General features: G+C 33.9%; 2 protein-coding genes across 2 annotated transcripts; one reads left to right on the top strand and one right to left on the bottom strand.

The window, feature by feature from the left end:
- Window positions 1-1,845: 1,845 nt before the first annotated feature.
- Window positions 1,846-11,537, top strand: LOC104892368 (B-type cell cycle switch protein ccs52A). The gene is made up of 10 exons (XM_010678286.4): window positions 1,846-2,724; window positions 3,214-3,336; window positions 3,549-3,653; window positions 3,785-3,964; window positions 4,135-4,197; window positions 4,281-4,475; window positions 8,384-8,485; window positions 8,566-8,628; window positions 9,153-9,221; window positions 10,869-11,537. The coding sequence occupies exons 1-10, from the start codon at window positions 2,179-2,181 to the stop codon at window positions 10,920-10,922; spliced, it is 1,500 nt and encodes a 499-aa protein (XP_010676588.1). The 5' UTR covers window positions 1,846-2,178; the 3' UTR covers window positions 10,923-11,537.
- A 915-nt stretch (window positions 11,538-12,452) lies between these two features.
- Window positions 12,453-18,491, bottom strand: LOC104892367 (protein STAY-GREEN homolog, chloroplastic). Its single transcript, XM_010678285.4, has 4 exons — window positions 17,977-18,491; window positions 17,643-17,816; window positions 15,795-15,962; window positions 12,453-13,015 (listed from the first exon to the last, which is right to left on the bottom strand). The coding sequence occupies exons 1-4, from the start codon at window positions 18,103-18,105 to the stop codon at window positions 12,635-12,637; spliced, it is 852 nt and encodes a 283-aa protein (XP_010676587.1). The 5' UTR covers window positions 18,106-18,491; the 3' UTR covers window positions 12,453-12,634.
- Window positions 18,492-23,803: the final 5,312 nt, after the last annotated feature.

Here is a 23,803-nt window from a genome sequence, read left to right as displayed (position 1 = left end):
TTTTCCTTTCAACATGTATACTTTAACTTTTAAAAATGGTCTTTCCCTATATTATATACAGATTAGGGGCTCGGGGAAAAGAAGGAAAACGCTAAATTCTACAATTGTCTCTTTGGCATTCCATATTACAACCCTTTTAATCTTTTATTACCTAACGTACACGGTCACACCATATTGGTTTTTCCATGCCTATTGCCTTGTGCCTACACTAATCTGAGTTATACTAGAAAATCCAAGCATCTTCTTTTTAATTAAACTGTGGGGTGAGAAATCTATGCTTGAGTAACGTGACCTAAATTTCGAGCAAATTAGTAGCCATATAACATTTGTTTCACATGCATTATAATGTTAGAATTGAAGCGATGTTAGGTTATGCCGCCACATGTGAGGTAATATTGACTAATTCATAAAGCTGTTCATCACACTGTAAAAAAGTTAGAAGTTTCTATAACAACACTAGTACACTACATGAGGATGACAATTTGGTGAGAATATTGTTCCCATTTGTAAATAAATGTGACATTTTAACTTTTGAATTATTTGATTATATGTTAAGGAGCGTTTGGTTCATATAGTGATATGGGTTTGGAATCAGAAATGAAACCAAAGTAATATAGTTTTGGAACTTGATACCTAATACTACATGTTTGGTTTTATTTGGGAATGAAATTTTTTCTTCTATTTAATACCTAGAGGTATTGGTATGAGTCAAACCCACCTCCCCCCATTGGGTTTCTAAACCTCATACCTTAAAGGTTTGAGGTATGTGTTTTAAATCTATCAAATTATTAAACAAACATTAGGTATGAATTTTGTTCATTCAAAACCAATATCTCATACCAGAAAACCCAAACGCTCCCTAATTATTATCACAGTTTCACTATTTTGGTTTAAAAAAACAAATGGTATTACTTGAAAGGTTGTTGGATTAGTCTTAATTAATGTATATTTTTTAAATATCAAAAATTTTATATCTTACTAGTAGATAATTAAATATATTAGTGATCAAAATTGTGCTAGACAAGCATGAAAGTCGAAGTATTATGTAGAAATAGGAAATTAGTCTACTACACTAGCGAAAACAAATAATATTTGTTCTATTAGAAAAGGTTCCTATATATATTCAAACAATAGTGTAGCAGATGTCTACTAATTGAAAGTGTCACTGATCATCCACTCAAGTAAAATAAGGAAAAAAAATTCCACCCGAGTATTACGTAGAAAAAGCAAAAATAGATCTCCACTCTTGTTGGAAATGTCCTAATATATTAGGGAAAAAATTGTCGTTATTATACTTATCAGTTATAATTTTTTTATTATCAATATCCTAGTCGTATTAAGAGCTCTCAAGTTCTACCAAGTATAACTAAATAAAGATACATTATATTCGTCCTTATTTTCCTCTTGCCAAAAAAAAAAAAAACAATAAGCCCATTCTAAAAAAATCTTAAAAAGTCATTTGATTTTGCTACAATTCAATAAATTAGAGGTGTACAAAGCAATATCTACCTCTTTGTCCTAAATGTCAATCATTACATCACCTCCCTAAACCAACACTCCTAAAGTCATTATGCATTTATGTTAGTACATCACTAAGCAACATAACCCTCTTTATATTATATATTACCTCTTTTCACCTATCGTATCATATACCGAATCTGAAATTTAACCTATGTTTAAATAGGCGAAATATAACCTAAGACAATCCTTTTAAAACTATCCATTACCCAAAAACATTTAAAAAAAAATTATTAACAAGGGGTCCATCAAATTAACAATAACATACTTTCTTCTTAAAAAAAACCCCATTTTTATTATATAATGAGTTTCCATTCCAATGTAAAATTTTCCCGCAAAGCATAGTTATCTCCTCTATGCTCTATCTATCCAGCCCTAATTTTCCCGGGAAAAATTAACAGCCACTCGACAAACTTGCTGGTGAAATTTCTCTTTTGTTTTCTCTTACCAACTCTAACTCTTCCTCACATGGTGTAGATCTCTTCATTATCATCTTCCATTTTTCTCTTTTTTTTCTTTCTTTCTTCCTTCTTATAAAAACTTCTTCAACTCACCCATAAATTCAATTCAATCAACAACGAAAGAAAAAAAAAACCCATCAAATCTAAATCTACATCTTCAATTTCTACTCTTTCTCTCTCCTAAGAAAAATCAACATCAATGGAGGACGATTCAGATCGTTCTTCATCTAAACCATTTCTCATCAACCACCCATCAAAAATTGCTCGTCCTTCTCTCTCCTTTGACCAGATTGACGTGGGTCCCACAACCCCATCTCGCATAATCGACCGTATGATCAATTCTAATCACAACCCTTCTCCTTCACGAACAATCTTAAGTGATCGATTCATTCCATCAAGAACTTCATCTAATTTCTCTCTCTTCAATTTGACTTCTTCTTCACCATCTTCTTCGTCTTCTTCAACTTCTTCTCCGCAGAATAGTAAGCAGCCCGATGGGGCCCGGGAAGATTCTTCCAGTGCGTATACTTCTCTTCTTCGGGCCGCACTATTCGGGCCTGATTCCGGGTCATTTTTCCCGGGTACGCCTGAAAAAGGGGCGCCTAATCGGAACATTTTCCGGTTTAAGACCGAAACGAAACGGGCATTGCCGTCATTGATGCCGTTTGGGCCCGATGATTCGTTGCCCGGTGTTAGTTATAGCCCGGTTAAGACACCCAGGAAAATCCCCAGGTCACCTTATAAGGTATAATGTTTTTTTGGTGTTTGGAGTTTAATGTGGAATGATTTTGATTTGATTGGTGTTTTTTTTTGTAGTCTTGGGTGCTGCATTGACTTAAATTTTGTTTCTTGTGAGTGGGATTTTAGTGGGTATGATCTAATTTTGTTTACTTTTGAGGAATGTTATGGATTTAGGGACTTAGATTGTGATGATCAAAGATGGTTTGTGTATTGTTATGTTGGAGTTTATTTGGATTTATATTGATTGAAGTGATTGAAATCTTGTTAATTGGGTATGGGAATCTTGTCCGATTGTTTCACATTAGTGATGTTTTAGGAAATGAGGCAGTTGATGTTTAAGATATTGTAGATTTGATGTTTGTTTTCTACTCTTTTAGGAGGTCGGATTTGATGACGGGGATTTGTTTCTTGAAACTGGCAGATATGTGGGGATTATATTTTGATCAAGAAGATGTTTTTGTAATGTTGGATTTTGTTGATGTGCTTGTATTAGGTACTGGATGCACCAGCTTTGCAGGATGATTTTTATTTGAACTTGGTGGATTGGTCTCCGAACAATGTACTTGCTGTGGGATTAGGCAATTGTGTTTACTTATGGAATGCTTGCAGTAGCAAAGTAAGTTCTTAAAGTTTCATCTATTGTGGGGAAACTTCTGTTTGTTTGTAGATTATAATATGCTTTTTGTGTGGTTATGTAGTCTTGACATACATTGTGATTCCTTTTTGAGGCTTTTTGTTGATGCTTGGTCGATTGTTGAACGCTTTGCTTGCATGGAGTGTTCTAATGATATCGTTTGTTGCCTTGATTGGAATAAAATGTATCTGCAGGTAACTAAGTTATGTGATTTGGGAATTGATGACAGCGTATGTTCGGTAGGATGGGCTCAGCGTGGGACACATCTAGCTGTTGGTACAAACAATGGCAAAGTTCAGGTAATTAATGCTTTCCATAACTGAATATTGTTTTCTTTGAAATTACGTGTATCAGAAGTTGAAATGAGGACAATTTAGATTGCTATGTGTAACGAATCAGTAGCATTAATATGTGATGTCGCTGATATCAGATTTGGGATGCTTCTCGATGCAAAAGCATTCGGACTATGGAGGGCCATCGGTTCCGTGTTGGTGCGCTAGCATGGAGTTCAAGTGTGCTGTCTTCTGGTAGCCGAGATAAGAATATATTACAAAGAGATATACGTGCTCAGGATGATTATGTCAGTAAATTAACTGGACACAAGTCCGAGGTTGGTATTAAGTGCTTCACAGCTAAATCATTCTTTTTTGTTGGTTACTGCCAAAATATTATTCTTTGAACTCTTTCGGAGAGTATGACTTTTTTCCCAAGTTAAATGATGTGCTGTATATCTTTTTTGGTTCCTGTACTGAAACTGATAAACACTATTTAATTGTCTAGGTTTGTGGACTTAAGTGGTCATATGATAACCGTGAGCTAGCATCAGGCGGGAATGACAATAGAGTGAGTCTGCTTCCCTGTTGGTTTGGTTTCTTAATGCTGGCAGTTCAGAAAATTGAATTACTTATTAAACGTTCTTTTCTCAGCTTTTCGTGTGGAACCAACATTCAACTCAGCCTGTATTGAAGTATTCTGAACATACAGCAGCAGTTAAAGCAATTGCTTGGTCTCCACATCTTCATGGGCTTCTTGCATCTGGCGGTGGTACCGCTGATCGATGCATCCGTTTTTGGAATACAACCACTGATTCCCAGCTGGGATGCATGGACACTGGCAGTCAGGTTAGCTTTTTGTTTTGCGTTTTCTTTGCTCTTCTATAAATTTGGTACCTTTACGCTTTTTTGTAAAGTAACTGTGTGGGATATGGGTAGCTCAAGTTTTTAAAATTACCATTTAAGTGTTTTGAGTAGTATTAGCAGTTTTCCGGAGGGGCAGTGGTCTAATTGAAGACAGTACATTTAAGACAAATTCAAGCAATTAATGCTGCAATTCACGTTTGAGAGGGTGGTTTTTGGAAAATTTATTTATGTGTAAATGTGAAAAGGGGGATATTTCAGCTGTGAACATTTCTAAAACTTATTGATGAAAGTTATTCGACTCTAATATCCGGTCTCAGTTGCCAAAAATAAAGTGGGTTAGGAGCTACAACATGAGAAGGCCTATTTGGTTTTCCGAGTATTAGAAGTGTTGGCTATTATACGAGTGCCAGAGTTTGCACAACAAAGCACTTGTACGCCAACTTCATTCCAATTCTCCCTCTTATTTATTATGGTACATATGAAGGATGGAGATGTTGTAATGTTTGTGTTATGAAGTCAATATCATTGGCTGTCGAAGAGTGTCAAAACACTATGGATTGGTGCTGGCAAGTGGTAGTGAAGCTTTTGGAACATGCATGGATTGGTCGTACTAAGTTTCTCATAAAATTTCCTTTGTGCATATATGTGTGTGCTATTTCTCTTGGGGAGAGAGTTGCTACCTGCTAGGGTTGGGAGAGTGATGGCTTTTAGGTTTAGGGGAGCTCAGTTTTTTCTTCTAATTCTAGCAACCTAATTAGTACCTGATGATAAGCTACCAAAATCAGGTAACATCCTAGCAGTAGCTCGTTGAGAAGACTCGACACTGCTCTATGTTTCTACAATGTTTTTTGTTTGGAAACAAAGATCTTTGTGTCTCTGAATAATAAAGTATCTCTATCTATTAGCAAAGTTTACGTAGTTGTCGTATGTTTGCATGTAGTTCAGGTTGCAAGCTAAAATAGAAATTGTTAATTGCAAGCTCAAAAAGTTTAGTATTAATGCCTTTCTTAATATGAAAATTTATTTGTCTAAAAGGTTCAAATTCAAAATCACACGATACTCTTTGTAGTCCATAGAAAGTTTCTGGCTTTGGATTTTCCCATAGATTAAGAATAGTGGAAGGAGAAAGGTAAGAAAAAGTGTGGAGATGAAGAGAGAAGAAGCAAGAAAAGTATGAGGATGGAGAAAGACATCCATTTAAGAAATATGTCGCTTTTTTTTTCCTGCAAGGGGGGGGGGGGGGAAGTGAGAAAATCAAGAAACTCTATCGACATCATTTAACACCAAATCTCTTTTGCTTTTATGTTTTGTTAAAATGGAATTTTGCCTATACTTTAAGAACCAGAAGAATCTTCTAGAATTCACGAACTGAAATAAGATGTCTTTAGCAATTTAAATTGATATGTTCCCTTCTTGATAAGGGTCATGTTTGGAATTTGCATTATAGAGAAGGATGGGTTTGTTTCGGATATATATCCCATAGTCTGGTGCAGTTGGGATTTCTCACACTGACCTAACATTTTGGCCACAGGTCATTTCTCATACTGACCTAACATATTAGCCACAGGTCATTTCTCACACTGACCTAATATATTAGCCATTCCCTGAGGAAACCTCGAAGAGGTTTATTCTCGTCAATTGGGAGGAATACTAATGGTGTTACTCATTAAATTTCCAGATTCATATCTTTAATCTCTACCATGTTTGCCCTCTCTTCCGTTCTATCACTCTCGTCATCACCAACCCCACCTAGAACCCCTTGTCTTGAGCAGCTTCCCGGATGGCTCTTCTCATGACTCCTGAGGAGCCTTATTCTTTCTACCTCTATGATAACCCCGGTCCCATAACCACCAAAACAGGGCAACCACACTAATTTTAAATATTCTCCTCCATCTCTTGGTCCTTGAACCAAAGGGAAAAAATTAAAATAAACAAGAGTGGGAGGAAGGCGGAGTGGAAACAAACTAAGAAGTAAAATCTCGAATATCCTTCCTTCATATCTTATTGAACTTTAAATCTTATAGTAACAAGGAGAAAGGGAGAGAACGGGTTATGGTCTTAAATTTAGGATGCAGTCACGACTGCGATAAAGGTGCAAAACCACTTTGCTGGCAATGCAAATGATGTGCAGCTGTTGTGGTCCTACCATAGCTGTCTCGTAAACTCAAAAGCCTTTATAATGCTGTCTGAAATTCTGAATACGTCTTTGAAGCCGAGTAGAGCGAGTAAGTTCCAGCAGAGAAAGTAATGCTTTGGAATCACCAAGCAACAAATTGTGGTTGTCCATTTGCATTCCGGTCAACTCAAGATGAGAAAAATGAGAAGGAAAGAGTTGTTCACGGGGGAAATGGCTCAAATTTTAGAAGCCCTAATATGGTTATAGTACCCATTAACCTGAAATTGTAGATAAGCTTCTCTAGTACCTATGAATATAATGTGTTCACCACCTATGGATCTAGCAATGGTTAGAGGTGTCCCCGAAGAGCAGTTTGATGGTGGTGATGGTCACGCGAGGTTCAAGAGGCAAAAGAGGTTCAGTGGTGGGTAATGATAGATGAGATGCTAGAGAGAGAATTGAGTGAAAGGAGCTAGGTGGTGGTGATTTATGAAGCAAGGAAATATCTGCAACTCAGGTTTTTCTTGTTTTTCATGTTAATGAAGCTAGAAAATCTTCGGAAGATGAAACTATCTAGCTTTTCAAATATTTTCATTGTTAAAACCTCGTCCTTTCCGTGCTACATAGGTGGCGATGCTGAGAGGTGAGGGAGAGAGAGAAGAGGTATATCAGGTCATGGTGATGATGAGAAGGAGAGATCTAAAGAGAGTGGAGAGAGAATCGCAATGTAGAGGGAAAAGAATCTAATCACTTGTCTTGGTAATATAATAAATAGTACTTTTAGTACTTCTGTCCAATTGAATGACAATTTTCCACTCAAAGGTTACCTCGGAAAGTGGCTAAAATGTCAACTGCATGGTAATTGGTAATAAGGGATAATCTGCCTTTTATAATTCATATGCTTTAGAATTATGTTCTGGAGTTGTCTATGTCTCTCTTTTTGCTCCTTTCTGCCCCCTTCCTCCTATAATGTTGACATTCCTATTTCTTCTGTTCTCTAGTGTTTAGCTCGTAAAATAATTTATTCAGTTTATTAGTGTTGAGAAGGATACAAAGATTGCTTACATTGAAACTTAAGGTTCTGAACTTGGCTCTTGTTTGATTAAATCTTGAAATTTGTATATTCTCTCTAATGATCATCTTATGTGTAGAGTAGAAATGTGCTATAGACAAAAAAATTGTCTAGATGTTTTACAATGCTTCCAGTCTGTATACTGAGTTATAAAAGTGCAATATATGGTTATTTTGCCAAATATTACATATCCACTAGGTTAGTCCATGACTTATAACCTTGTCAAAGAATAGTTGTAAATAGTTACCTTTTCAAACAGTTGACATTTAATGTTGCTCTTATTGGTTCTTTTGGGCCAAAAGCCCAAAACCACAATTTTGAGCCAGAACCACCTGAATGTTTTCAGATTTAGGAGAATATTGTCAAGTATTACCTATTCAATAGCTCATGTCGTCACTTGTATCTTTTTTCTAAAAAAATTTCAAAGTGCTACTTTTTCAATACTTCACATTTACTATTCCTACCACTTTCCGGATTTCCGTGGTTTTTTTTTTTTTTGGGACAAAACCCCAATAAAGTGTTTGAAAAGGCAATGGTTTACAATTTTTTTTCAAGAAGGAAATAGTTTACCAATGATTGATTGAATAGGTAGTAATTGGCAAATTTTCTTTATTGCTCTCATGTATGTTAAATGCTTTCAATATTGCGCAATGTGCATTGCATGACAGCAGTTTCGAGAGATTGATTTCATTTTCTCTGCAGGTTTGCAATCTTGTGTGGTCTAAAAATGTCAATGAACTTGTCAGCACTCATGGTTACTCCCAAAACCAGATAATTGTTTGGAGATATCCTAGCATGTCAAAGGTACAAATTTAAGCCTATGGCCAATACCCTTTTATTTGATTTTGGTCACTATTTACTCACAATCTTTTTTGCTACTGCAGTTGGCAACTCTCACAGGACATACTTACAGGGTTCTCTATCTTGCAATTTCACCAGATGGGCAGGTGATTTTCCACTACATATCACTCTTGTTTTTGCTTAAACACCCTTTTTTTCTCCTCAGGAGTAAGGCTCCATTTAGGTAAGGTGTAAAATGTTTTCCATGAAAATGGGTTTTCCTTTTCCTCTCCTTTTCTGTTATTTGGTTTGGTAAGAGGTGTAAAACACATCAAGGGGAGAGCTCTTGTATAGGTGAAAATCTTTTTTCTTTCCAAAAGAAGGAAAAACACATTTTCCTCCCTCCTCCTTAGCAGCCTTTTACTCTCCTCTTATACATCCTCTCCCTTCCCTGTCCATTTTTCTTTTTTCCATTTCTACATCGAACCAAACAAAGGAAAATTAGCTTTGCAATTGAATTTTCCATTATAAAATGTTTTACATGAAAAATCATTTTACATTAAATATTTTACGTCCACGGAGCCCAAGTGTTGCACTCTTCTTATGATTATTTCATGGATGTACAAATGTTCATTTGGCAGTCTCTCCCGTTTTTTCTTAATTATATATTGATGATGTCTCGTGCTTTCAGACCATTGTAACTGGAGCAGGAGATGAAACACTCAGATTTTGGAATGTCTTCCCTTCTTCCAAGTCTCAGGTCAGTTATCTTCTTCATGTCAAATGCTTGAGATAATATGCTTTAATTATCATTAAAAATTGCAGTTTTTTTCCTGCTGATACATAAAGAACAGATACTGTGAGACTGCAGTGTATTTTCTTGTATATTTGTCGGTGTGATTTATGTGCTCAAGTTGTTATTTGTTTTAACATTTGTAACGCTAATGTGCGAACTCCTGAGAATTGTTAGGCTAAAACCACTATCAGTTTCTGAGAAAAGCTGTTTAAGAAGGAAAAACTAGGGTATAGTGATAACATCTCATGTTTGGGCATTCTAGTCTCCTCTCCTTCCTCTATTCTTTCTCTTGTCATGCTTTCCCTCTTCCCTTATCTCCTCTGTTTCAGCCTAATATCTCCTTTGAATGGTTGAACTCCTACTTTTTACATCATGAAATTGAACGTGGGTAAAGCCTGCAGAGTGTTTCCAAAGTGCATATCAGCAAATACGTAACAGTTTCATTTCCTTTCTGGATTCTGATGTTGTGGGAGAAGAAAAACTTCAGCTTCTTTCTGGGGGTTGGTGATCTTTGTTCATTTTGACTTGGGGATTTTGGTGGTGAGTAATGTCAGCTTCTTTATGGGATTTGATGGTCTTTGTTCATTTAAACTTGGGAGTTCGATGGTCGTATGTAACCACGAAAGTTTATGTCTGGGATGTTAGGGGGTTATTCCTAGCCTCACATCTAGAACTGGTTATAGTTAAATGTGAGGTGCCTTCTGTAATTTTTTTTGCGAAACTATCTCCAAACTCTTGACAATTTTCTTATAATGGAGTGATATTTCATGGTGACTTAAGGATTTGGGGGTCGGTTAAATGTAATATTTGTTGGACAAGCTCATAATACATTGGATTTATTTGCTAGTCCTTCCTCAATGCATCTGCAAATAATCAGATGATATTTGGAAATGATTAGATGGTACTCCGCTCATCTACGCACTTTCCTTCTTGGACAATGTTTTGTTAATTTACAAACAATTTTTACCACTCTTATAAGTGGGCCCTCCACACCTTTCGTCCAATCAAACCTGGATGTGTTTATTTCTAGTTCATTTTTTTATTTTGTCTCATACTTTTACTCTTCCTCTCTCATTCTTTTACTATTTTCTTTTTCCTTATGGCGAAAAGCAAAGTGTATAGTGAAGTAGAAGAATCCCTTGGTAAGATCAAAGAAAGAACTTTCTCTTCCTCCGTATAAGATTCTTCTAAAAATTCTGAACCTAATCTTTTCAAAAAAGAACATACTACCCTTTCCTAAGAGTCGAGGATTATTCATAGCTATTACAAAGTTCGACCCAATGCTTTATTTCCGTCCTAGTTGATTATTCATTTGTAACAAAGGTGGTATGTGGTATCTGTGTTTTCCGGGGTTATTTATGAGTAAGAGTTATATGTATGGGATTCAACGGTATTTGAACATCGTATGGTGTGCATGAGGTTGTAGATTTTAGTGGCATATAACGTGATTTTGGTAATCATGGTTGCGGGTTGTGGGTGGTGGTGATGTTTGGACGTCATAGTTGTAGATGGTGTTGCTGGCAGTGAGTGGAGTGGCCATCTGTCTGTACGTAGATGTTTCTACTGTTTGTTGTTGCAATGTCTTAATGAAACCTCATGCTGTACATTCAGAACACGGACAGTGAGCTTGGATTCTTAACACTCGGAAGAGCTCAAATTCGGTGACATCTACATCCATTGCTAGTTTTTAGTGGAAAGCTTAAACAATGTATTAATCAGCAACAAGAGATCGCTCATCTCTTGAAGGCTCCATATACGGCTGTGCGGAATAGAAAAATGACGGCGATTTGTCTTCTTCAGGCAAGCCCTACAACTTTTGGTCTGCTGAAGCCTCACTTGCTAACTTGTATCTGAACTCGAAGATTGTGGAGCTCAACGATTTTGTCACTATGATAGATGGAAATTGCTCATATATGTTTGATTATATGTATAGAATGGGAGTTACACCCTTGCTAACTCCCTTGTTATACTGATAAAATATATAATATATCTCCATAGGTGCCCAAAGATGGCAGACCATGGTGTTAAACGTCCAACCTTTTGTAAATAAGATGATCCATCATACTCTTTATTATTTGTCACAAATAGCTATATCTGTGCTCATTGCACAGGCCTTCCTCTCTGTTACGTTTTTTTCCCATATGAAGTATTTCATTACTCTCATCTAAATTAGTGGTCGAAGGTTAAAGAATGTATTGACGATACTTGAGCAACTTTTATCCGAGGCTATGTTCTCTTCATCTTAATAAAGTTGTTCTTGTTTGAATTTTTGAGATTCAATATGTTGTAGTGTGTATCTTTCTAAATTTGATTCAATTCAATCTAAATCCTGATTAGAATCTTTCTAGTTGGCTTTGTGCCTAAAATGTTTTAGTATCTGGATTTTTGGTGAAAAGATTAATAATGAAACATTAGATTTTGGTGAAAAGATTTAATCTGTAATATCTCTAGAGTTTGAGCCCAAATTTCGATCCAAAAATTAGGCTCAGTTCGACACCTTGACTGAAACACATGACTTTTTTCAACACCTTGACTGGAACACAGTGATTTTTTTCGATAAAAGTTCGTCTTGATCCATACATGATCAAGTTGGAGTTGAATCCACATGAATTAGATTTAACCGATTAAAGTACGTAATTAAGTTAAGATGAAACTTTCAAGAAAGAGACGGTCCTTGCGTTAATCCAAAAATAAGACCATTCTAAGAAAACAATTCAAAGGTAAACTTACTCTCGTCAATTTTTTTAAATATATCGTCATTAATCGGGAGCCTCTTAAACTCCCAAAACAACGAACGTGTTTGTACAAAAGCCATAATTGCCATAATTGTAGTGATAACGAGCTAGAGTTATTTGACAAAGGCTATGTTTAGTTCACCTGAAATTTTCTGATCTGAACTTATCTGATCTGATCTGAACTTATTATTTCTGATCTGATCTGATCTGATCTGAACTTATTTTTTCTGATTACACGATCTTATCTTTTAGATTTTTCTCAATATATAAGAAAAAATATAGTCATGTGGGGTCTTGTTTGATTCGTCTCAGTGAGTACTTTATTAATATTCAATTATTATAATTTTACTAATATGTAATGAAAGATATAATGATTTTTAAATATAAGCATGATCTGAACTGATCTGATCTGAACTTATTTTTTCTGATCTGATCTGATCTGATCTGATTAGATCTGAAATAAGCAAAAATAAGGTAAACTGAACATAACCAAAGTCCCGAAGGCTCCTTTGTAGTTTGTCCCACCAAATTCTTGGTAGACATACATACACATATAACATAATAACACTATATTAAATTTACCTAGTATAAAAATTCTAATTATATACAAAATCAATCATGAATAATCAAATTTTCAATGTTCTAGCGAGTCCCAGGTGGCGGGATCGAAACGTCTCCAGGAAGTTGTTGCTCTTGTTGCTGTTCTTGTGATAGTGAAGGAGTCCAAGGAATCAAACTTGTAGGTGGAAAGCAACATCTACATGGTTTCGTGCAAGGAACTAACATCTCCCATTTTGAGCTACTTGCTTCTTCTTCTTCTTCTTTATCCTGCTCATCATTTATCATCATCATCCTCTTCTTATTTTTCGACGTCGGATCCACGGCGTCGTTCAATGGGCCCCAGCACTCTACTTTGTTAAATTCAGGAATGCTTGAATGGAAGTATACCCATACTGAAGCTTCTTGTAATTCCGGGTAGTTGTTGAACAAATTTTCGTCACCATGTACAAATGCATTCAATACCTGTCCATTTTAACAAGTCATATTGTTTAACTACATGTTTACAGCGAGTTTGTCTTGTAAGAAACCGCCTACTTTTAAATTAACATCAGACAATGGCAAGCCGAATATTAAAAAGAAAATTAATCCAAGAGTGACGTGATTAATTTCTTTCGGTGACTAGTTTAATCTATTTTTAAAAAAAAAATTTGGTTTAGAATAATCTTTACTTTTCTTGATGAACTTAAAACTTCTGTTGACTTTGCATTTTTGGATAAAATTGGTGTCATCATTATGTATGAACCATATCAATACACCTCAAACTATTTGCCAACTTGCTAGGAATGCCAAACTTCTTGTATACTTACTTATCACTAACGATGATGTCCACTTTCGTTTTATGAGGTTTAGTGAAATGACATTTGTGTCTCATAGTTTCAATAATTTCAATTTCGTGTCCTAAGGTTTTAGGAAAAAATTCACCTTTTCGTACGGTGCCATGAAGTCACGTCACTACTGAGTACTCGCTATTTCCTTTTTTGTGCATGACGTTTTATAAAATAAAAAGTATTTTGGTGCTATGTGATTTCACAAGTTCCATAAAACAATTCTATAGAGATTGAAATTGATATTAAGATAAATAAAAGAATATCTTAAAATAGAAAGTAATTGATATAAATAATTTTTCCTTCTAAACTCAAACAATTATCTTTTTTCTGTATGAGGAAAATCGAACGATTATCTAAAAGACTAAAACCATAAAAGATCGTATTATACTACTCACTTTGTCTTAAATTATTTGCCCCATTTGGATCTTCATGGTCTTAAGGTGAACATCTGATCTTCATCATCTTTTATTGTGTGTTCACAAAAATTAGTAAAAGCTGTTCTTTTGAAAATACGTATTATAATGAATATAACAAGATTTCAGATGATAGTATTTATATTGTCTTTATGAATTATGAATCGAGAATGTGGACAGAATAAATAATTGATAGTGAGAGAATATTGGATGGTAAGGGAAAATCCCCTCCCAAAGTGCCTTAATGGGGATCGAATCCCCAACTTTAAAATTAAAAAGTTATTTTCTTACCACTAAACCAAGCTTAATTAGCTTAGTTAAAGTTTATATCTACTTAATGAAAGTATTTTTTCATGAAACATTGGAGGTATTAGTGATGGCTATTGGTGCGGGCTGGGATTTTCACGGCCCAAGACCGGACCGTGATGGGGGGAGATGGTCCGCGGGTTGAAAATTCTTGGCCCACACCGGTCTGTTACCGGTTTTCACGATTCGAGAAGCAGTTCTGGTGGTTCGTGGGCCAAGTGGGCTGGACCGGGTTAGTGGGTCGACATGAGAAATTTTTAGTTTTTTTTCAAAATTATTTAATCATTGAAATTATTCATTATTGTTACATAAAACATTTAAAATAAATTAGAATATATACAATTATTAATATTAATGAAAAATTTCATTATTTTTGAATTTGATTGAATTATAATATAATTATGCAATTTGATTAAATTATATACAATCTGATTAAAATATACACAATTTGGTTGAATATTTACTTGGATTGGGCTGGTCCGGTTCATGGGCCGAATTGAACCGATTTCACGGTCCGGACTGGGTGGTTTTAGTAACGAACTTTAGTGGGTCGGGTTCAAGAAACCTGGCCCACGACCCACCCACCAATTTGAAGGTTCGAGTTGAATTGAATTGGGCTTCTAGCGAGCCCGATCCACACGGCCCACAAGATGAACTGGGCTGAATTAGCCCGCATGATTGACCATATCTAGGGGGTAGGAGGACATCTTAATGGAACTTTACTCGTCAAATAAAAGAAGAATGTAGGTCCATTTCCAACCCCACAAAGAAAAGAGATGAGAAAATAGCTCATTGCAAAACGTAGTTTGAAGATAGCCCACAAAAAAAGTAATAAAAAATCATATGTCAAGTTGAGGGAGTGGGGTAGGCTATAGATATGAAAAAAATGAAAAGACTTGGAGGGAATAATGTTTCCAATTTGTCAAAATTTGTAAATTTCAAAATATCAAATATTTATAAATTATACTCATGTAATTAAAGATATCTATACTAATATATTAAAAGGCGTTCCTAAGAACGTATATGTGTCACGTGTCACCCTCCCTCGTCCAATAACATTCTATCCACGTAAGAAGAAGAATTGTTTATGTAAAGGCTTGAACCCACAACCTCAAGTATGAAAGTAAGAAATCCAACCATTACTCCACCATACCATTATTGATTTTGTAATCAAAATTAATGATGACATATGAATGAAAAACGTTTGAAATACATATAATGAATAAAATAACTTTTTTAAATGAGTATGAGAATACTTATTTAACTACTAATAAATTGTAGCAAAGAAAAAATCCGGGGCATCACCCGGGTCTAAACACTAGTTAATAATAAAAGACGTACATTTTCAATCCACGTGATGCTAGCATGTGGCTATTCTATTAACTATTAAAATTCATGTTTCCTTTTTCTCCTCTTTTTTGGATTTATTTCTAACCTGCATTTTTAACAAAATAATAAACTAATAATACATTCTTCAAAATACAGGTGGGATTTTTTTTCCCATCAACCACATTGGTAAACCTAAAAGAGGGCGCAATTTGGTAATCTTATGTAATGTGGGCCTCACACCAATACATTACGCGCACTAGTGAACTAGTTCTCCATTATGTCAATTTTGTTTATACCTTCATCTTGAAAATAGTAGGACTATGAGCTAAAAGAATTTAGAAAAAATGTAAGATAGCAAGAAAGTACCACAGGGAGCTCCTTGCGGAAGATGTAGTATCGCAAAGGAGCACACAAGTCCAAGAGAAAATGTCCTCCACTTATGTGACAATGAACATGCAAAGACATCTTTCCTTTCACTTTCTTCCATTCTGCCACTACTTCATCTCTATACACTTTGTTATACCACCCTTGTAACTGCATATATCAATAGCAATACCCAAAAATCATAGGAAATAATTTAGCACTTGGATTTCAAAAAAAAAATTGAAATTTATAATTATAAGGAAATTTTCACAAGAATAATCTTAATTATTGACAGTTTAATTATTGACGGTTATCTCATAATAACTAGTACTTGGGCCCGGGCGTTGCTCCGGGTTGGTATTGTTTTACAAATTTGATATGTATTTTTTCTCATTCCCATTAAAATATATTAAGAAAAACTCAACATTTAAAAGGTATAAATATAATAATGTGGACACTTAAAACATGATTAAAAGTTGGTTGAGATGGTATTTGTATCATATATAATTGAAAGAGGTCATGGGTTCATATCTTGTTACAAGCTAATTTTACTTTTGTTATTGACATGACTTATCACTTGTGTACACATTGAACAATTTTAGTGGAGTAATAGATGTGTGTATACATTGTCACGCACGCCTTTTAATACTGTCTACTTTTAAACTAAAATTAGGCAATAGCAAGCCTAATATTAAAAAGAGAATATGTCCAATAGTAATTAGGTTAATTTTTTTCGATGACTAGTTTAGTCCATTTAGTGACTAGGTCTACTTTTATATTAAAATTATGCCGTCTTTTTTAATCATTTTTGTAACATCAATTATGGGTTATTTAGAATAATTCCAACTATAAAGATTGACACTTTTTATTTTTCCAATCTTTTTACTTCCTCTCATTTGGGCTACACTCATAAACAATGAGAGATAAGGATGAGGAGCTAGCTCATGTGGTAGAGCACTCCCCTCTGATCTCTGAGGTTAGAGGTTCGATCCTTACCCCCAGCATTATGTTGGGGTATTTCCTTAGCATGCTTTGCATGCTTTACACTGGTAGTTCCTACAAGGCTGGTAGCATTGGTAGGAGTTAGTCCTTGGGCTGACTTAATTTCCCAATCAAAAAAAATAAAAAAAATAAACAATGAGAGATAATCCACTTCACAAGACTAAGTAGGTTCTATTTTAAAACCATATGGCAATAAGGAGAGTAACCATTTAAATTGTAAAGTGAACTCTTCTTCTTTCTTTTATCAATGAAAGACAATCACATGTGTTATGCGCTATACACTAATACCCCATAACTTGAACACTCCCATCACATGTGAGGTCCATTTTCTTCAATTGGCCTAAAGTAAATAATATTAATGGTCCCAACTGTAGATCAGAATCAGACTCTGACACCATGTTAAATATAGCCCGGACCGCACCCATAACAATAAGAGAGAATAAACTTCACAAGATTACGAAGATTTCATCTTAAAATCATATGGCAATATGCTATACATCATAGTTTCAACAATTATCCCCTCTACCTGCCTAACTGACTAGAACTTAACGCGTCATCATTTAACAATTTCAATTGTCTCTTATTATCATCGGATTGATCTGAGTAGGCACGGCCTTAAAAGTTGGGATTATTATTTAACAACACATAGTTAAGATTATCATGAGAGGATCTACCACAGTTGGAAGTATTCCTGTGAATACTTTTTGCTAATTCTAATTCATCACTATGTTTAATTACTCAATTACTTTGTATAGTGCAGAAATACATTAAATAGGTATGACTTTTAGGTGGAAACTTAGATCTACTAAAGAATTAAGATACCTAAGTAAAAGACATATCTGAAATTACCTGGGAATTGTTAATAGTTTGAGAAACAGCCAAAGTAATCTTGGAAGTAATATCACTATGAGTCAGAGTATAAGTTCTGGGCAACTTTGGTGGGTGTTTCTCTTCATCAACTCCTAAAAACAATACCTTCAATTTTGATGCTTCAAATATTGCTGGACCAAATAATCTCATCACCTGTCATAAAAAAAAATCCATCCATCAACCATATTATTTAAACTACGCCACGAGGTCTGGAACTATTAATCATAGTCCCGGACCTCGTTCAAATTATACTATCGACGTGACAATTAATTTCGAACCCACAAAATTAAAAGAGAGGGAGAATATTAATTACAGGGGAAAAAGATTTGGTTTTCTTGGGAGGAAATCTGCTCCATCTGGTGGAAAAAAGTGAGGATTTATCTTGATGAAATGAAGATTTCAGCTTTGATGGCAGCACCATCGAGGTAGTCAAAGTGCTCATTACACAAAACTTAATTAAAGTATTAAAATTAGTTAACAAAATCCTAGAGAATTATTAATTAAGAAAGTAGTATATTAATTGAAGTTCCAATATTTTAGGAGTGGAAAAGAAGATTCTATATGTAAGAAAGAAAGAAAGAAAGAGTAAAGATAATAGTTTGAGTAGTTGGGTTGCTTTGCTTAGCCGTCTAAAATGAATAATTTTTGAAGAAAGTGAAACATTGAAGGGATTGTTTGGTTACAACTTTTGTTGAAAAAAAAGGAGAGAATTATTGGGTGTGTGTGTGAAGAGAAAGGAAAGGCGTGTAAGAGTATAGATTAACGCAGTTGTGGAGTTTAGGCTATGTCCTCCTAAAAAATGGAGGAAATTGCTTCAAGTTACTAACTGCTTCTTCAATCTTGATGGTGAGATTTATATGACACGTGTTTGTGTTGGTTGTAACTCAAATAATGTCTTTGACATGGCAACTTTTGGGCCTAATATATTGCCATCACATTAATTTACAAATGTACTGTTTTCGTAGCTTATATAGATAAAAAAAAAATATTATTTTACAAATGTTTTACTTTTTCTTGAAATGATACTTCCTCTGTTCCTCTTTTTTTTAATTCCTACATTTTACTGTTTAGACATGTTTCTTTTTAGTTGTTGCTACATTTGCCAGTTATTTCTACTTTTAGTATGTGATACGTACTCCCTTTGTTTCATTTTAATCTACAAACTTACACTTTTCACGCATGTCAATGCAAAACTTTGAGGTCATATATCTTTAGTTTTATATTTGTAAAATTATAAAAAGTACATATTAATAAAATGAGTCTGTTTTTGGAGAGACGGTCTCACGTTAGTGTTAGCGTGAGACCGCTGATGTCATGCTGACATCACGCGCGTGCATTAAACCAATAGTAGAATTAGTTAAACGCTTGCATCTATTAGTTATGCTAGCCTTAAATTGATTCTGGATGAATTAGTTAAGTGTTGAAGTATATTAGTTAGTCGCTGGAGTATATTAGTTAATCGCTGGAGTATATTAGTTAAACGCTGAAGTATATTAGTTAAGCGCTAAAGTATATTAGTTAAGCGCTGAAATATATTAGTTATATAATAAAAATCAAATTATAATGCATTTTATTAGTCATAACTTTAATATCACGCATAAATAATTATGTCTTTCTCAAAAAAACCAATGCACTAATTCTATCATAAACCCTCCAAAACAAAGCCATCATGCTCTTCTTCAATAAGTCAGACAACAAAGAATTGCAACAAACCAAACTAGGGCAAAAATCGCCATTTTTAACACACAAAAATACATTAGCAGCTTCAATCAAGAAACCCTTTTTCTTACAAACATTGATCACTATATCAAAGAAGAAGAACCAAAATTGAGAAAGAAAACAAATATTGATGAATACCCAATTGAGAATGTGACCAGTTGAAGAAACCCAGAAGTTTAGTTGGATCAAAAAATTGATTATGATGAAGAACAAATTGAATAATATATGCGTTTATGTTGTAACCTAAGAGAACACTCAAGAAGGGGGGGGTTGAATTGAGTGACGAAATCTAATCGATTTTCGCAAAAATCCTTTCACAGCTCAGTGCCAGGCTCTGAGCTGAACACTCGAAAATTGCTAATTTGCGTTTTTGCGAATAATAAACTTAAAAGATATTAGATTTGACACAAGATATAACGTGGTTCAATCTCACCTCTGAGATCTACGTCCACAAGAAACAAAAACTCTTTTATTTCTTTGAATCCTATAATATCAAACTCTTGATACAATACGATTCCCCTCACTACTAACCCTAGTAATGACTCCCAACACTTAACTCTAAGTGTTGGCACTCTCAATGATGTAAAAGTTACAGAAAAGAACGATCCTCAAAGATGTGCTTCTTAGTCAAGCAAATAGAGGACAATTACAATTGTGAAATAGTAACTTAAACCTAACAGCTCAGTGTTACGCTCAGTGCCAAGGAAATAGTTTTCAGCTTTTTTACTTAGACTCGATTTTGCTCTCTGAAAACGTGAGATCTAAAAGTGAATTATGAATCCCTTTTATAGAACATGGGTTGGACGAATATCCTTCCAAAGGATATCTTTCAATTCCTTAATTCAAGGGATTTAATTCTCTTTTAGAAAATCAATCTTTATCTTTTTCATCTTTATCTTTATTCTTAAAAAGATATGTTTTCCATAATAGATTTTCTTTTCAACTCAAAAATTATTTTCCAAAATAAAATCTGATTTTATATAACTTGTTTTTAGGAAATTCCAGTTTTATAAAATCTCTTGAAAAACACGTTTTTAGAAAACACGTTTTAAATAAAATTATTTTATAAAAAATTTTTTAACACGTTTTAAGGAAACTTGATTTCTGTAAAAATCTTTTTTCTAAAATTCTTTTTTTTGTAAAACACTTTTAAGGAAATACAATTTTTATAAAATATTTTCTAAAGCTTACGTTTTATCAAAACACGGTTTTTATCAAAATCTTATTTTTATTAAAATCTTTTCCTTAACTCGGTTTTATCAAAAACTTATTTTCCTAATCCCTTTTGATTTCTGATTTTAAAAACTTATTTCCTTTTTATATAGAACTATAATTTTAATATAATCATTTACTTTCTTAACTCAAAGAAGATAATAATTATATTAACTTTATATTTCTATATTGAGCACATTGCATATTACTAAGCATATTACATTTGAATCTAAAGTTACTATTCTAAGAAATTATAAACTCGTACTTCATTCTTGATTCTTCTTTTCTTCAAAGTCTTCGTTTATCAATTTCTTACTTCTTCATGCATCTGTTGTAACTGTTACATACTTTCATGCTATAACATATTATATTAATTTTCATCATCAAAACATAACATGTGCATAAAACATAACATGTACATGCACAACAGTTTAGCTATTTAGTGATGTTTGAAGAACCCATTAAAATTTTTCAGTTGTTGTGTTTGAGAAGTGTTGAAATTTTTTCAACATTTTCGCCATTGGAGAAATTCAAGGTGGTGAAATTGCTGGAGATAATCTGAATTTTGTGCGTTTTCTGTGTAAAAAACAATAATAACTAAATACCCAGATATCATAACTATTTATTAGAAAACGGTAACTATTAGCCAGAATCACAATTATCAACCATAAAACCATAAATGAAGGCCGAGGCTAAGACTTGAAGGAAAAACAGACTCGTCTCACATTAGTGTTAACGTGAGACGGTCTTTTATAAGACTTTGCGTAATAAAATATATACTAAAACGAATCTAACAAGATCCAACATGACTATGTTTTCATTCACGTATAAATCACAAACGAGGGTCAAAGTGCAATTTGTGAATAGTGTAAAATGTCAAAGTGTAACAATTGAAATGAAACAGAGGGAGTACATATTATTGACCTTTATACTCTTATTTTTGTCTTTATAATACAAAAAGACAACTACTTTATGTTTTGTTGCTCTACTTTTCAATGGTCCCCACATCTTTCCTTGATCTGTGTACTAAAGTATACTCCCTCCGTCCCTAAATAGAGTGCCCATTTCTCCAATGCACGTTTTGTATCATTAATATCTTTAATAATATTAGTAAAAATTATAAAAGTTTGATTTTTTAATGTATGTAATGAGACGAATCAAACAAGACCCCACATGACTATGTTTTTTCTTAGATATTAGACATATTTTTTGAGGGCTTTCTTTACCTTTGAATAGTGTCCAAAAAAGAAATGGGCACTTTATCAAGAGACGGAGGGAGTATGTAGCAACTAAAATAAACGAAGTGAGTTATGTTTGATCGACTAATTTTAACTCTATTTCCTTGCTACTCACTATGTAAAGAAAATGTATTCAAGTGAAATTTTGTTCAATTCGTCTCAATATATACTTTCAGAATACCAATATTTTTTATTGCAAATGTTAATGATCAAAGAAACACATTAGATTACGTGAAAAAGTGGATGTAACAATTATTTAAGAATGTAAGAAGTATTAATTTCGTAACTTATCACATAATTACGCATCAATTAACGTAATTAATGCTTTTTATTACTTAATAATTTCATTTTTATTATTTCCCTTTATAATCATGGCGACATATTGATTGCTAAAAGGTTATGGGGATTTGTACGATATTAGATATATTGATTGCTAAAAAACAAAATTTACAAAAAAAAACATAAAATCTCATCTTGTGCCTTTCAAAAAAAATCTCATCTTGTATATTATACTTAAAAGTAATAAAATTACTTCATTCGTTTTTTTTTACATATTACACTTCTACTTTTTAATATGCCAAAAATTTGAGGACATATATCAATAATTTGTATTTGTAAATCTTACAAAAAGTACATATTTAAAAATACATATTAAAACGAATCTAACAAGATTTCACATGATTATATTTGTGTTAACGTATAAATCACAAACGATGGTCAAAGTGATATTTATAAATAGTGTAAAATGTCAAAATGTAATCTGTAAAAAATATCGAAGAAGTATACAAATAGCCCTTAAAAAACAGATATGGATTATGGAAGGAATAATTATTAGGGTCCAAGTATGTAATATGTGATCGTAGTTTGCTTCCCTTGTCCCACGATCCAAGAATCCACCATTATAAACGTTTGCATAATTGGGGATGCAGACACGGTACGCTTGCCTGGCCCAGATCACGTTTCCAAACTATGTCAAGTCGTAATTTGTCTTCATACAAGCCAACTGGCCAATGACGAGCCATAATACAGAACCCAAAAAAGCAATTAATAATTAATAATTATAGACAGATATGCTGAAATAAGCATAACGAAGCTAAGCTTGACCTAGTGGTAAGGAAATAATCGTCCAACTTCAATATCGGAGGCTTGATCCCCCCAGTAGGGTCACTTTGTGAGAGGATTTACCCTAACCATCCCCCACTTCCAAAGTGTCTATCCGCAAACCCAAGCCGAATTAACTTGCAAGAGGTTCAGGTCTAGCCGGAACCTTCATCTTACCAAGGGGTTCCAGCGGGGGTGAAAAAATATATATCTACGTACATGTTGGACTAGTATGTAAGACTAATATTTGAATTTATTCAAAAATAAAGTTAGACATTGGACTCTGTTCTTTTAGTCACAATTTCGGTTCAATTCAGTTTAATTGACCTTGTTTTAGTTTAGTTCAATTCAATTTAGTTCAGCTTGGTTCTATTTAGCTCTTTCAATTTAGTTTGTTTCATTTTCGTTCCGTTCAATTCATTCCAAAAGGACATGGTTTTAGTCTTATAGAAGTATGTATGTGGTATATATCACCATATCCACCTCTACATGGTACAATGTTGATCAAAAAGCATATTTTAGGAAATATTTTAACCAACTATTAACATATTTGTAATCTCAATATCACCAACTTTTTGTAAACACTAGTTGTTGCTCCGCGCGCCTTCGCGCACGGCGCCCCAAAACAGTAACATTGTTATATTCGCAATCGGTTAGGTGAAGGTAGCGTAATGTGTGTTTTTTCACGATATGAAACAAATAAGTGAAATATAGGATGTGTAGAGAATGTGTTTTAAAACGAAGCATTTCTATAGATGGTTTGAAGTCTAGAAATATTCTTTAAATCTACTTAACCTACATGAGCTTGCGGTGTTCCATCAGCTTGCAAAAAATGCATACACATGTACTAATTATATACAAATTTCCATA

The sequence above is a fragment of the Beta vulgaris genome, chromosome 5, assembly GCF_026745355.1.
Source record: "Beta vulgaris subsp. vulgaris cultivar EL10 chromosome 5, EL10.2, whole genome shotgun sequence".
Taxonomy (NCBI): Eukaryota; Viridiplantae; Streptophyta; class Magnoliopsida; order Caryophyllales; family Amaranthaceae; genus Beta; species Beta vulgaris.
Note: the sequence above shows the minus strand (reverse complement) of the source record. Positions and strands in the feature narration are given on the sequence as shown.

Excerpts from the sequence above, each read along its gene's own strand:
- LOC104892368 (XM_010678286.4), top strand. The coding sequence starts at position 2,179 with ATGGAGGACGATTCAGATCGTTCTTCATCTAAACCATTTCTCATCAAC. Across the intron at positions 4,476-8,383 it reads GCATGGACACTGGCAGTCAG|GTTTGCAATCTTGTGTGGTC; the intron begins GTTAGCTTTTTG and ends TTTTCTCTGCAG. Across the intron at positions 9,222-10,868 it reads TCCCTTCTTCCAAGTCTCAG|AACACGGACAGTGAGCTTGG; the intron begins GTCAGTTATCTT and ends CTGTACATTCAG.
- LOC104892367 (XM_010678285.4), bottom strand. The coding sequence starts at position 18,105 with ATGAGCACTTTGACTACCTCGATGGTGCTGCCATCAAAGCTGAAATCT. Across the intron at positions 15,963-17,642 it reads AAACTATTAACAATTCCCAG|TTACAAGGGTGGTATAACAA; the intron begins GTAATTTCAGAT and ends TGATATATGCAG. Across the intron at positions 13,016-15,794 it reads TCCGCAAGGAGCTCCCTGTG|GTATTGAATGCATTTGTACA; the intron begins GTACTTTCTTGC and ends TAAAATGGACAG.